This window comes from Bombus pascuorum, chromosome 8 (genome assembly GCF_905332965.1).
Source record: "Bombus pascuorum chromosome 8, iyBomPasc1.1, whole genome shotgun sequence".
NCBI classification, from domain to species: domain Eukaryota; kingdom Metazoa; phylum Arthropoda; class Insecta; order Hymenoptera; family Apidae; genus Bombus; species Bombus pascuorum.
The window spans coordinates 15,873,276-15,886,731 of record NC_083495.1 but is presented as its reverse complement, the minus strand read 5'-3'; the positions used below and the strand labels follow the sequence as shown (position 1 = coordinate 15,886,731).

General features: G+C 40.4%; 2 protein-coding genes across 2 annotated transcripts in view; both read left to right on the top strand.

Moving 5' to 3' along the window:
* The window catches only part of LOC132909873 (prosaposin), a 296,649-nt gene that overhangs the window by 84,413 nt on the left and 198,780 nt on the right, over positions 1-13,456 (top strand). The gene's annotated exons all lie outside the window — the stretch shown is intronic.
* Positions 4,273-6,003, top strand: LOC132909908 (leucine-rich repeat-containing protein 70-like). Its single transcript, XM_060965133.1, has 2 exons — positions 4,273-4,439; positions 5,129-6,003. The coding sequence occupies exons 1-2, from the start codon at positions 4,317-4,319 to the stop codon at positions 5,831-5,833; spliced, it is 828 nt and encodes a 275-aa protein (XP_060821116.1). The 5' UTR covers positions 4,273-4,316; the 3' UTR covers positions 5,834-6,003.

Below are 13,456 nucleotides of genomic sequence, written 5' to 3'. Positions count from 1 at the left end.
AACGAATTAGAAAGTTGAAGAAAACGAGCGTCGCTGTGTTGGAACTGACATTGTTATATAGAATAAAGACATTTCTTGTAAAAAGGAAAAATTGTAATTTCTGATGAAACAACGAACCATGTTTTAGTAGCAACGAATGGTTAACCCAATCGTTTCTTCATTACGAAATCGAAATAAATAAATGAAAATACATGTTGATAGAATTGCATTCACGTTAGAAATATCATCGTATTTCCTAACAATACACGTGGCTATTTAAAATCAAATCGGTATTTTCCCGCTAGTCGATGTGAGAAATTTTCCAATGAAATCGCGTGTATAAATTTTACTGTCTTTCAGTCTTAGCTACATAGTGCACATAAAAACCGCATCTTTTCCTACGCTTCGATTTTATCGTCCTATTCTCTGTAATATCCCACTCATTCCAGATATCATCATATTCCTTAAACGATACACGATATTAATTTCCACTCATAGTCAATTTTTTCATCGTATAATGTTCGGAGTTTGTCAATGAAATCGCGAGAGTAAGTCGTTGGTTCGTGCGCGATATAAAACGAAGTGGCATCCGTTGATCGTTCTCAAAGGAAGTGCAAACACTTATACGACCGTTCGAACGTGCGAAACACGCACGAACAGACTCCTCCGGCTACTTATTCCGTTGCCCTTCTTCGTCTGTCTCGTTCCCTTCGATCGGCATATCTTCGTTCGCGTCGTCCCCTCACGCTGCTGGACAACTGTTGCTGGTTGTGCATCCATTATTACAGCATTACGATTTGCCGCGGCTCCACGTGCACCCCGCTTATGCATATATGCAGACCTCTCATGCGCTCTTCCGCGCGTGTACAATCGTGTTTCAAATGTATGTACACATGTTAAAAACTTAAATATACACAGGCAAAGAATTTCCTTACGGTAGCGACGTATAAATACATCTAGTAGCAGCCAAGTGTTGTCTCGTAACTTCTTTATCGTCGATATACGATAAGTAGACCGAGGATTTTTGCACAATTTTTGAGAATATAATTTTAAAAGAATAAAACCTCGCTAGGAGGTTGTTCTACCTAGCGAGTATTATAAAAAGCACTAGGACTTAGAATGTTTTCTATATTTTCTCGTACGACGCGGACTCTGTGCAATTTTACATTTTCAAGTCATCTAGAAACGTATAAGGCAATCTGATGACGACGAAATAACTCTCGTTCCCTTCGTCTATATTTTGGAACGGTTATGCGGAGTTTAGTTGGAAAAAAGAAATTCGTCACTAGATCGAGGATATTTATTCGTTTATGGGAATTTTCGAAGCTCAAGGGCTACCACAATACACAATTTCGATTCGTGTAATTTCTGATACTCGAATATATGACATAAATATGTTTATCCGAGGTCACGATTCGTCGAGGAAAAATATGGCTATGGTAAAGATCCAGAGTCTCTCAGCACGATGGGATCGATATTATTAACGATCGATACTAATAAATTGTCCTACGTAATAAGAACAACGAAACAGATAGAGTTCGATTGTACATTGTACCTACATGTTCAGAGTCAACTGATTATCATATTTGACTTTTGTAACTCGCATAATGCATGTGTGAAGCTATCAGAGAAATTCTCTATTTTTCGATATAAGTAGCAAACAAATAAAATTCTTGGAAGATGCCAGTTATCAAACGTTGTTATTATAATTTCTACCAGTACTAAGATATTAAATTACTTATGTAGCAACGAGTTGTTATTTATCGTAACGTCAGGTTTCGATACGACCTGGTTGATGCATTTTTCGAGTTGCGTTTAAGCATTTAAGTTCGTGCTATCTAATATTCACTCCTCATAGATGGTTACTTTACTACCGTTATTACGGCCACGTAGTTATTCTGACACACCTGCTGTCTGCAATTTCATTTATTTAGAGTACACGTGTACTGTAAAGAGTCTTTCGCTAAATAAACGAGTAAATAAATTTTATATGCTTTTCTACTGGATTATCTCAAGAATTTCTCCGCCACGAGTGCCGTAGAAGAATTATAAAAGCTCTTTAAAATACACGAGCAGAAAAAGAAGTACACGTATAATAAATAAGGTAGATGTAGTTAAAGAATAAAGTCTCTGCCTAGCTATGATTCTCAACCGTTGTAGACATTTTGTTATATTTAGAAATGACCGATTCTGCAACGCGATTGACCAACGCCAACATCATCGTGTAGTATTAAATCGATAAGAGGTGAACGATCAGTCGAAATATGTTGCAATATGATTTTGAATATTATGCACATCATCGAGAATAGCAGGCTTTATAAGACAGTGATTTTTCTTCAGAAATCTTACAATTGAGATATCGAAGTGGGTAGCAAAATCGAACGGATTGAACAAAAAAATTATGTTTCCTTCGTTATGGGCAATTCCTTTTGCTCCTTTTATTTCAAAGTCGAAGAGAAATTAAACCTTTTTTAAAAAAGTTATTCCCATACTTTTAGCTTCGACCAATTGTTTTGAAATAGACTACGAAATACATAGAAAAACTTCTATTTGAATGAAATTATCAAATTCCATACTCGTAAAATAGATCTCTGTTGCTAAAAATAAACTAGTCATAAATCATAACAATTTGTTAACAATTTAAGGACATAAATGTCGATACATTGGTTCACCACCAACCGAATACCACGATCATAAAACACCTGCTATCCACTGGCAATCTGAAATAACGAAAGCAAAAGCCAGCTTTCGAAACAACTGTTTTATCATTCGAACAAATTTTCCACACGCTAAATCTACGTTGTATTTTGCTTTTCCATGGGAAACTTCGATGCGCGATAACTTATGGTTAACGCACTCTTTCGCCATTTCCGATCGCTTTGCAGCCTCTAGTTATCACGACGCACATGCCAGATACATCGTGGCTTTATCGAACGAGCCTGTTATCGTCGTATTCCATCGTTTCATAAGAGTATGCAAACACTTTGTTGGGCGGCACGAGAGTGACAAACGCAGCCATATCGAAGGCATCGTCAGCTGGCTTTATTCGGGTGATTACAGCAGAATCGACGAGTAACGCGTTTTATTATTATGTGCCCCGTACCACGTTCGTCGGAGCTTAATGTCTGTAAAACACGTAGGCGCTATCACGAACCAACATCATTCGATATATCATAGCGCGATGGGAATTCGAACGATGTCTGACACGAGATTATCCCGCCGAATTTTTCGCCAATTATAACTTGCAATTTCCGAGCACGCCTTACTCCAGTCACGTTCTTTTCATCGTACAGTCTACTAAGACGCGTTCTTCTCGCGTTTCTAATTCTTTTTATAGCTCTTCGGTTTAACAAACGCAGTTCACCGCGTGTATTTAGCAGCAAATATTTTCTACGCGAGTTACAAAAGGAAACTCGCGAAGTGAGATTTTGGGAAATAGTAGAGTAAGGTAGGATTATTTACTTTATATATTCTCAAGTTTAATCTTAAATTTTGCGTAGAACAATTAAACTTGTATGTTTGAGACGCTATCAGTTTTTAACATAGTAACGAAAAAAGAGATAACATTGTGCGGTAAGAAAAGGATTCAAATAATCCTATGATAGAATTGAGTCAACGAGGAGTTGTTACTCGTAAATTAATATGAAATAATACAAAGGAAACTATATTTAGATGAAAGAAAAGAGCTAGCAAGTGAAACACGTGTCATTAAGAATATCGTAACACGCGTTAAAAATGTTTCCACATGGACCGAACATGGAAACGAGGCAGACTGAAAGGCGTCAAATAGCAGGCATCGCGATCGATATTGCGTCGAGCGCAACGTGGCCAAACCGGTTCCGTCTCTTACAAGACATTTAACATCGGTGACACGAGGCCGGCTAAAGAGGGACGGCACGAAGAATCCTAATTATTCAATCAAGGGCTCGTTACGTTCTTACGCGTCCGTCGAGCGTGAAACATCCCAAGAAGTCGCGTGCGTCCCAATAACAATCAACGCGTCGCGTCGTCCGCCAATAAACCGGTCGTTTGTCGAAGAAGAAAGAAAAAAAAAAAAAAATAGGAAGGATTCCATACACGGCAAAAGGAAAACGAAATCTTTCCGACTGTTCGTCGCCACTTTTATCGTTTTGTGTTTGATTGTTCAGCATGCGTCGCAAGATGCAATGGCATCAGCGTGTGTAGTCGGGTCTCTGTATTTCCTCGTATTTCCCCGCTTTATATTTTCCTTGACGACGACCGTGACATTAACGTCCTTGTGGCAACCGATTCGAATCGGTATAAAAGGCGAATGTCGAGACGCGCACAGATAGTCGTTTGCTGAAATTTCGCGGAACATGAGAGGCTCGCTCGGAACGATAATCTTAGCGACATGTTTGGCGGCCTGCACGGCGATCTGTCGTCCTGGATTGGATGGACGGGAAGATTGGTACCAGTGCGAGGGATTAAGCGATTTAAACGTGAGAAATTGCTGCTTTTGTTGACTATCTTGTTAGAGGGATAGCCGGTCGCGCGTTTCTATCGCCACGATTTCCAATTTCTTTGTTCTCTTCGTTTGGTATTTTGGGAATAGGTGGAGTCAGGAACTTTTCGCTTAATCCATTTAATTTGATTCGTACTTGTCTTTCGGTCGTTACGATTAGACGGATTTTTATACATTCCGAAGGCGCAAATATATACGGAATACACGTTACATGCAAAAATAATATAAAATATCCAATGTATCGTTACAATACTTAGTACGTAGTATTGTACCTAAATTCTATTTCTCTAATTATCTTTATAAAAGTATAAGTTTGCATAAACATCTGTAGTCTAATTATGATTAAGAGAAAGCAAATGGTTTAGTTCTAAGGTACCTATAGAGCGATATAAATTAGGTCGTTTTGTATGTTCGTTTTTCAATTATCAATATTTTATAAGATATCGTTGTTTGTCCGTAAAATACACGTTATTCTCTTGATAGTTAACATTCGATACGTACAAATTTCAAAAAGATCGACAAAGAATACTAATCGAGAGCACCGTGTGCTTTATGAAACGAAATAACAGCGAGCAGCGACTGACTATCTTCGGAACGATCTATATAAACGAAACTTGAAACTTATAAAGTGCGATCAAAGACTAAGATGGAAAATATCGAATACAGCAATTACAGATACCAGCTGGAGCAGCCGGGATCAATATCATCGATTCGAACATCAGCAAAATTAAGACTGGCGCATTTTCCAAATATTCCGACTCGCTCGTTGAATTAAACATAACGGGATGTGGCGTGGAGGATATCGAGCCAGATGCTTTCAGAGGTCTTAAGAAATTGCAAGTGTTGGGCCTGGTCAACAATAAGATCCGGAAGATCGATGCCTCCTGGATCAGAGGATTATCGAGTCTGAGAGCGTTAATCCTGTGGCGTAATCGGATCGTCGATATAGATCCGGAAATTTACGATCTGCTCACGGAACTGCAAGTTTGGGACATCGCTCACAACGAGCTGAACGCATGCCTGTCTCCGGACATGTTGAGGAAGCTGAAGAAACTACGTAAAATTTTAATCGCCGGCAATCCCTGGTCTTATAGGTGTCGTTCCTCGATGACCTGGTATTTGGGCAGCAATCACATCCGTTTCGTCAGGGATTGGAGTATCAGCGACCTGTTAATCGAGGAATGTTTGGCTCACGAACCTGGCGCGGAACAAGACGACGTCATTTTGAATAAATGCGTCGATAGGAAAGTTGGATCATCCGATACGTTGCCGTACACCGTGGCTGGATTGAACGAACAAGTTCATGAACTTACTCGGAAGATTTCTAACTTGGAAGCTGACATAGCAACGCTGAAGAAATCGAAAATGTAATCGTACCTTTGATTTCTCTTTTCACGGTTTAACCGTTTTCGCGGTATAAATGCAAGTTTGGAATATGGTTATAAAGTAGAATTACCTACGTTTATCTGAACTCCGATCGTTGGAACGAAGTTTGGATCATTGTAAGAGCATTTAATGATTAAATGCACTTTTGCCGAACAGATTGAATCTACTTATCTTTAGATTCCTATTATTTGGACGGAAATTATAGAGATAGAATCGATGAACTCCTAGGTATTATACGAATAGTTTATACTCCACTCCTTCAGACAGAGGTTTATTGGTATTCTGTTAGATTATATCGACGAATAATGAAATCTAAGAACACCGAGAAATATATTCTGAGAAATAATTAGTTAGATAATGATAAGCGGAAAAGCAACGACAGTTAAGTACATTTCCTGTGCAACATCATTATGTAATAGGGTTAGACTACTTAGGGTAAAGTAAGAATCCCAACCTTGAAACCTTAAGACCATTTTTACGTACTATTCCGCTTTAATCATCCACGAAATATCTTTTCGTATAACATAGAAAGAAAAAAGAAAAAAAAAAAAAAAAAAACAAGAAAGGAAGAAAAACATTATCGATATCGATATAGCAATACACCATGTATCTCCGTCCAAAGTTGGACGGTTTTTTTCATATTAGTACATCCTTCGATACAGAAGATTCCGGGATACACATCACCGATCCATTAATAACACGATCGCATCGAGCGAATTGATCGCGATGAACATTGCTTGCGGTGCAGTCTTTCCTCTGTACTACATTCCTGTATCACTGGAATCCTCCATTTTCCGGGTAAAAAATACTCGTTGAAACGAGCGTTATTTCCCAGGTTCTGGGAAGCGAAGTGGCAGTGGTCGTGCGTATCGGTCTGCAAAACCGTTAATATCTAAACACCTAAATCACAATGGCACGTCATACGTGCGAACCGCGTTAAATCACGATGCGTCTAGTAGCTGATCCACGGATCTCTGGCCGATTCTCTCCGTGGTGGGACAAGAACATTCCGACTCCGGTTAACCGCCATTCATCACGCGGCAGCGGCGGCGGCGGCAGCGGTGGCGCGGTTTAAAAAATGCGTATCGTACACGCGGACGGATCACGCTCGCGCACGCTCGTGAGATCTTTGACGCGGTTTCCGCGGTCATTAATAATGCTGCTCGAGACGGCGAGCCGTGCGAAAAAATAGCGGACCCTTGGGGGTGGGAGGAGGGCGACTAGAACACAGAGGATATATCAGGCCAGCTGCGAAACCGGCAGTGGCAGACAGTTCCGACGCGATGTGTGTGGAACTGTCCGTTGCAAACGGTGCTTAACCGTTTACCCTGGCCTCTGCACACTGCCGCCACCGCCGCCGCGACGTGCGCCCGCCGATAAGTAAACCCCATATCGGCTTCGCCTTCGCTAACGAGACCCACGTCGCGAATCTCACGGGGAATCTACCGGTACGGATCTTGTTTTCTCTCGGCTAGTTTCTTAATCAAATGCTATGATTCATAGGTAGGTTGTTTTTGGGGGGTCGAGATGGGTCTCTTTTGTGACGCTTAGTCTGGTTTAGTGGTTCCTACTTTCCTTTTTCAGTCGCGATCCCTTTTTTCTCCACTTTTCTAACAGCCAAATTATCTGCGTCTCCCCTTCCAAATAAAACATCGCTAATAAGATATGGCAATTTTTATCCAATATGCCAACAGAGTCGTGTTGGAATAAATGAATAAACTTCGACTAAAAATAACCGTTTCGATACTTTGAGTGGAGGAACCGAGCTTGTAGAGTCTGATGAGTTAGATCGCACAAGTCATCCTCACGATACAAAGAAACTTCAAATTCACGCTGTTATAAAGTTACCAGGATCTTCTTCGACGCTTAAATAACAGATACCATCTCCGAAACGTATCTTCGAAAACTTTACGTTCGCCGATAAATATTTCCCCTCTTCTTAAAGAAAAAATGCATGAAAAAATAGCCCGATGGAATTTCTTGAAGATTCTCTGGTCGGCGATTGAAATCGGAACATGGCCCGTAATCCGGGGTCGTTCCACGTCCGTTCTTTCCATTTGTATTTAATCAGACGGTGCTCGCGCATCGCGAATCCTTCGCGAACGCTATTGTAGCGGCGGAGGGAAGCTTACGAGGCGAGTACGGTAGGCGCACGGTAGGCAAAGACTTTAGAAGAGGATATTGTTCCACCTCCTGCACGGAGAGAAACTGCTCGCAGCCTGTGATTTATAGAGAGGATCTCGTGCGCCTCGTGCTGCACCGGCATCGTCCAGATCCTCCTCTTCGTCGTTGTCTTCGTCGTCTTTGGTCGCCGGAGTCGTGGCGCAGCGAACCATTCTCCGTATGCAGAGTGCTCCAGTTCCCACGCAACCGAGGCTATGCACTCTCTAAGCGGGTTCTCCATGGTGGAAGTCATACGGAGTATGCTCTGTCTATATGGACCGCTTTTATGCGCTCCTGTTACGCACCCATTCTGCTACAACCGTGTGCAACCCACTCGGGCATTAACATCCTCAAACGCCTTTTGCGGACCAGGAAACGCAGCTCGTTAGTGTATCGCTCTCCAATCATGATTCTTAACACGTTGTTGATTCGCTACGTATTTTGTCCGAAACGTAACACGTATTGCCGACTATCTTCGCTGTAGAACGAAAACGCGATTAAATGTAAATTTTCAAGAACTTTAGTTCCACATACTTCAATCCGTAGATGCTTTCTCTGAACGTAATAGAAATCAGTTTGAAATCGTTGGAAACCAATTCGAAAAATTCGTTTCTCTGTATCTTTTGTGTCTTTGGCTGGGAAAACGATTTGATATAAAGTAGCTGGAGAACTTGCAGCATGCAAAGGATTAAGCTTAGCACGTATATACGTCGATGTACATGTTTTTGTAGTTCTTCCCTCGAATGCTACAACATTATAATCTTAGACCTTCTTTTCGCAACATCCTACATATTTTTCGATATCATTTAGACAAAATCTTGGAAAAAATGTTTCTCACAAAAAATATTTACAACTCGCCATTGACGAAATTTTAGCAGAAATAGAGCGACAATTAAGGTTCTACAAATCGAGCAAATACTCTTATCAATTTAAATAGCCCTCCTTCGTCTTCGTTCTTTCTCATTTTTCTTTTCATTTATCCCAACTTTTATTCCATCTCCTCTATTTTTTTTACGAATGCCGGTATCATCGTCATTGCACGAGATCGTTACGTACTTTACATTGTGCACGATTTGTGGTAAATCATGTTTAATAAGCTATAAGTTACGCTTTTGCCGGCTTATATTTATGATATGTTGATCCTTATCCGAATGATGTACATTAACGATCGAACCGAGAAATCTGTGTATATGGGATCGGTGTGTCGGTACTTATCTATCCTAGAGTGTCTAGACGGTACGCGCGGTAGGCAGGTAACCGCTTATCTGACAGAAACGATATCGAATGCAAATATCTTATGGTAGACGTGTTCGCGAGTACGAACAACTAATACTCAAACAACATGATTTATTTAGCTACTTTTTCATACACGATTTTACTAGGTAGTATATGGTAGATCGATGATCGTAACGCGAATACTTTAATTTCGAGTATTAACAAACGCAAGATCTGTAGGCGTGTGAGATAATAAAAGAACCAAAGTTTAAGTTTAAGCTTGCTACTTGTCGAAGTTGGCAATATTACTTCCAAAACTTGTATTTTCCGTGTTTCTTAAAGTATGGAAAAATCATTTCAAATATGTATCTTTTTATTCGTAGTATCTGTTTCGTTCACTGGCGGAGAGAGGAAGCACGACAAAGGGAGTCGTAAATTCCCGTTACGATTAGACAATCGACGCCGCGAAATGATCGATCCCCTATTTCGGTTAGGATAATAGAGATAGCTAATTGAATATGACACTGATATCACAAATTATAAGTTACAGTTTATTATAACAGCTGATGTACAAACTAAATATGAGTAATTTCTAAGTTGGAGTAGAATAACGCAAGTTCAAATGGTGAAAGGTCGAAAACGGAAGAGAAACTAATTCTCTATGAAAATGATGCTGCGGAGGGAAACTTGCGATGGGTGGATCCACGGACATGAGATGAGCCGATTCGTTAAAGACAGGGTTTCGCTATGATAGTGAGGGAAATAGGGTTCGTTGGTAATTGGTTAATTTTCGAGGTTGGTGGGCGAAGAAGGGGCCAACTGTCCCTGAAAGAAAGTGACGAGTGGGAAGCATCATACGCGATAAAACTTTCCCAAATCTTCCCGTAGTAAACAATAAACTGTTAGAGAATGAATTACTAAAGAGGTGTTTGTTCGGTCTGAAGGACCTTAGCTGGAATTTGCTAAGATTTATGATGGGTCCTTGAGGCTATTGAGAGTACGTCGTGAGGATGTGCGGACATCTAGTTGCCAGTCCATAAAAGATATAACTTAGAAAAAACGAAGCTGGCACCCCGCTGGGGGTAGCCACCCACATGCTATATTTATTTTTATTTTATTTTTTTTTCATCAATAAGATATAACACTTTACCAAATGTCCATAAGGACAAATTGTAAAAAACCAAAATAAAATAAAAAAAAAAATCTAGTTGCCAGCCTGCCCGCGATATATGGCCTGGTCTAGGTAAAGAGTCGTCCGACGTAACAGTATCGCTTATTCGTAGTATACATTTAATTTAAGCGTATAAATGAGATTATTTCTCTATGTCGAGGTTATTAGACGTATGTAAATACAAAGGAACGCGTGGATAAATTGTAAGGTAGAAAATATATATTTTAAATACTGAAGTGTAAATACAAGGCGGAATATAGTATAAGCTGATCCAGATCCGCACGCTAGCAGTGTTACCCTATCACTGAAAGCTCTGAAGCCAACGTCGCCTATCTACCGTTTATGGTTTGCCTTCGACCCAGTCTTTTGTCTATACGCTGTCGATGGCTTCGGTGCTTGAGAAAACTAAAAGACCAGATGTAGAGTTTTCTTAGAAGTAGAGACAACTTCAACACTCTAATTGTTAAAAATTCGAAATTATTTTCTGTATAAAAACTATTTGATTTAGCGTAGAAGATTTAACAAAGATTATAGACATTTCCACGTCGAAGTACATTTTTAAACGAAGCTGTATATGTGTATAGCTATATGATATAAACTATATACAATATATATATATATATTTATTTATTATCGGCAATTTATATTTTAAAAAGGCTTTCAATAGCAAAGTGTATATCTCGTGTAACACTCGAGGAGTATTTTATCGGATATTTTTATGTATCGATGGCAAATGTCAAGTTCGAATAACCTGTTATAAATAACGTAGAAACAGTGGAATGATAATGTACGACGTAATACGTCAATTATCAAAATCTGGATTAATAAACACACAGGATAAACGGTAAAAATATATAACTTGGGGAAAAGCAGTTCTATATGTTTCACGTATACGTATTACGTTATCATTCTTTTACGTATGTTTTATTATTGAACACACAGATTTACAACTTCTTCGAAGATTTAGTTTCGAAACTGTTCAACGTTTTATATCACATTTTTGCACACCCAGAAGTTATTCTTTGACACGGTTTCATAGTGTTATCAGCTGATATAGAAAAATGTCTGTTTTACGTAACCCCTAAGAAACTCTACCAATATTCATTAAGATATTTAATAAATCGTACGCTTTGTAAAAATATATAACTGCATTAAAAAAATACATCGATATTGAAGCGCTTATAAAAAACAATTTAAAAATACTATAAATATTCTATTGATCTTTCTCAGTAGAATCGAACAGCTTGCACATGATAAATTTCTCTTCATCTTTTACATAGATGTACACACTTAAACCTAGAAACAGTAAAATTCTCATGACGAACAAATCGTATCGCCTACTTCGGTTCGCTTAAACAGGACCGTACCGTAGTTTACAGCGTCTCCATACTTTCAAATTTTATCTTCGCACGAACAATGCTCAATTAATAAGGAACGATCAACGACAAGAGCGAACCAGTCGTACAAAGAAACGTTCGAACAGGGAGCAACAGTGTCCGGTAACCAGTGCGGTAAAGTTCCGCGGATGTCTTGCGAGCTCGAAAATTGTAAAGCACGAAAGAGAGGGGGCGGTGTTGGGTGTAGAGGCGGTCGCGGTATCAGCGCGGAATCGTGGCGCGTCCTTTTCCTCGGGCGGCGTTCACCAGGCGAGCCCTTTATTCCCGGCCATTCAGGCCTTTCAGTCGTCGGTTCACAATGCACGGACGAAAATGTCAAATCAACGTACGCGGGGGAGAAGAAGAAAAAAAAATTGTGGAATCAAGAGAACAGAACGGCAGCCGTCATCGATACCCGTCCGCTCACCTGGCTGCCCGGGTGTAGCCCGTATATTCCTTTTGTTCGATGTATAAAAAAAAAGACGTGGAGAAAAAAGGAACAAAAAAGGTAAAAATAAAAAAAGAGTCTATGCCTAAGATGAAAAGCACGAAGTGAGCCTCGCGGCCGGCTGGAGGCCCGCCAAATAATATACTGGCACCCTGTCCACCCTCGCTTTTCGCCATCCGGTCTTTCCTGACAAGGCAACAGTCGCGTTACTATCAGCTATAGCCCGGACCAGCCGCTGCTCGGGGTACTTTTATATTTATTACGAAGGCACGAGCGGAGATTACGAGCACTAAGGGGGTTGAAAAGGGGGTGGGACGAGAGAGAACGGACGAGGTCTGTGGCAGGGCAGAGTATGTAGAGAAGGCAGCCAGAACATTTGGATGATCCAACCCATATTTCGCCTTTTGTCATCGCGTATAGGACACGCTGTCGCTACCTCCTTCCTCATATGGCGCACGGGAATACCGGAAATAGTTGAAAGCTGCAGACTCGAATCTCATGGATACATTCAGCGGTGACGTCGTCTCGCGCTTTTCTTCGTAGCCTTTTCCACCACTTACCTCGATGGCGGGCCGCCCGTGCCGCGTCGTTTCACTCCGGGCTATCCTCTACGCTTCCTTCTCTCTCTCTTAATTGACCGTCCCTGCCGGGGATTGTTTGGCTCGCGGCTGGTGGATACCGTTGCACGGAAATTGGCGGGAATGTTAGGATGACGGAGAACAGGGAGCTTGTATAATTGGGCGAGTTGAAACGATGCACGATGTAAGTAGCGAGAGCGAAGATTTCGAACGGAAACGAGATGAGATGCTTATATCGTTTGTCAGTCTTAGAGTTTTGGAGCGAGCGTAAACGATAAGATATGTATCGGAGTAGTTAAATTTGTGGATTTGCCAACATTGTACTTTCTTCTTTTTCAATTACAACAGAATTGCTATTTAGAATTATCATTTTGTGTCGCGATAAGGGGCTAAAATAAATCATTCTAGCAGCTAGAACTTTCCTGTCGTATACCTCATGGAACATACGTCAGTCCCAGCGAAAAGATCGTTGTTTGTCTTTGCGATCCTTATATCGTTTCAACTCCCGGATCGTTAGAAATTTTTTTCGGGCAGTTTCGGAATTTTCGACAAAAATGCTGTTTCACGCACGAATTCGTATCAAAATTAATCTCATTGCTCGATACTTCCTTCGAGTATCATATTTATTTGGTTATACGAAGTAGATTCATACTAAAG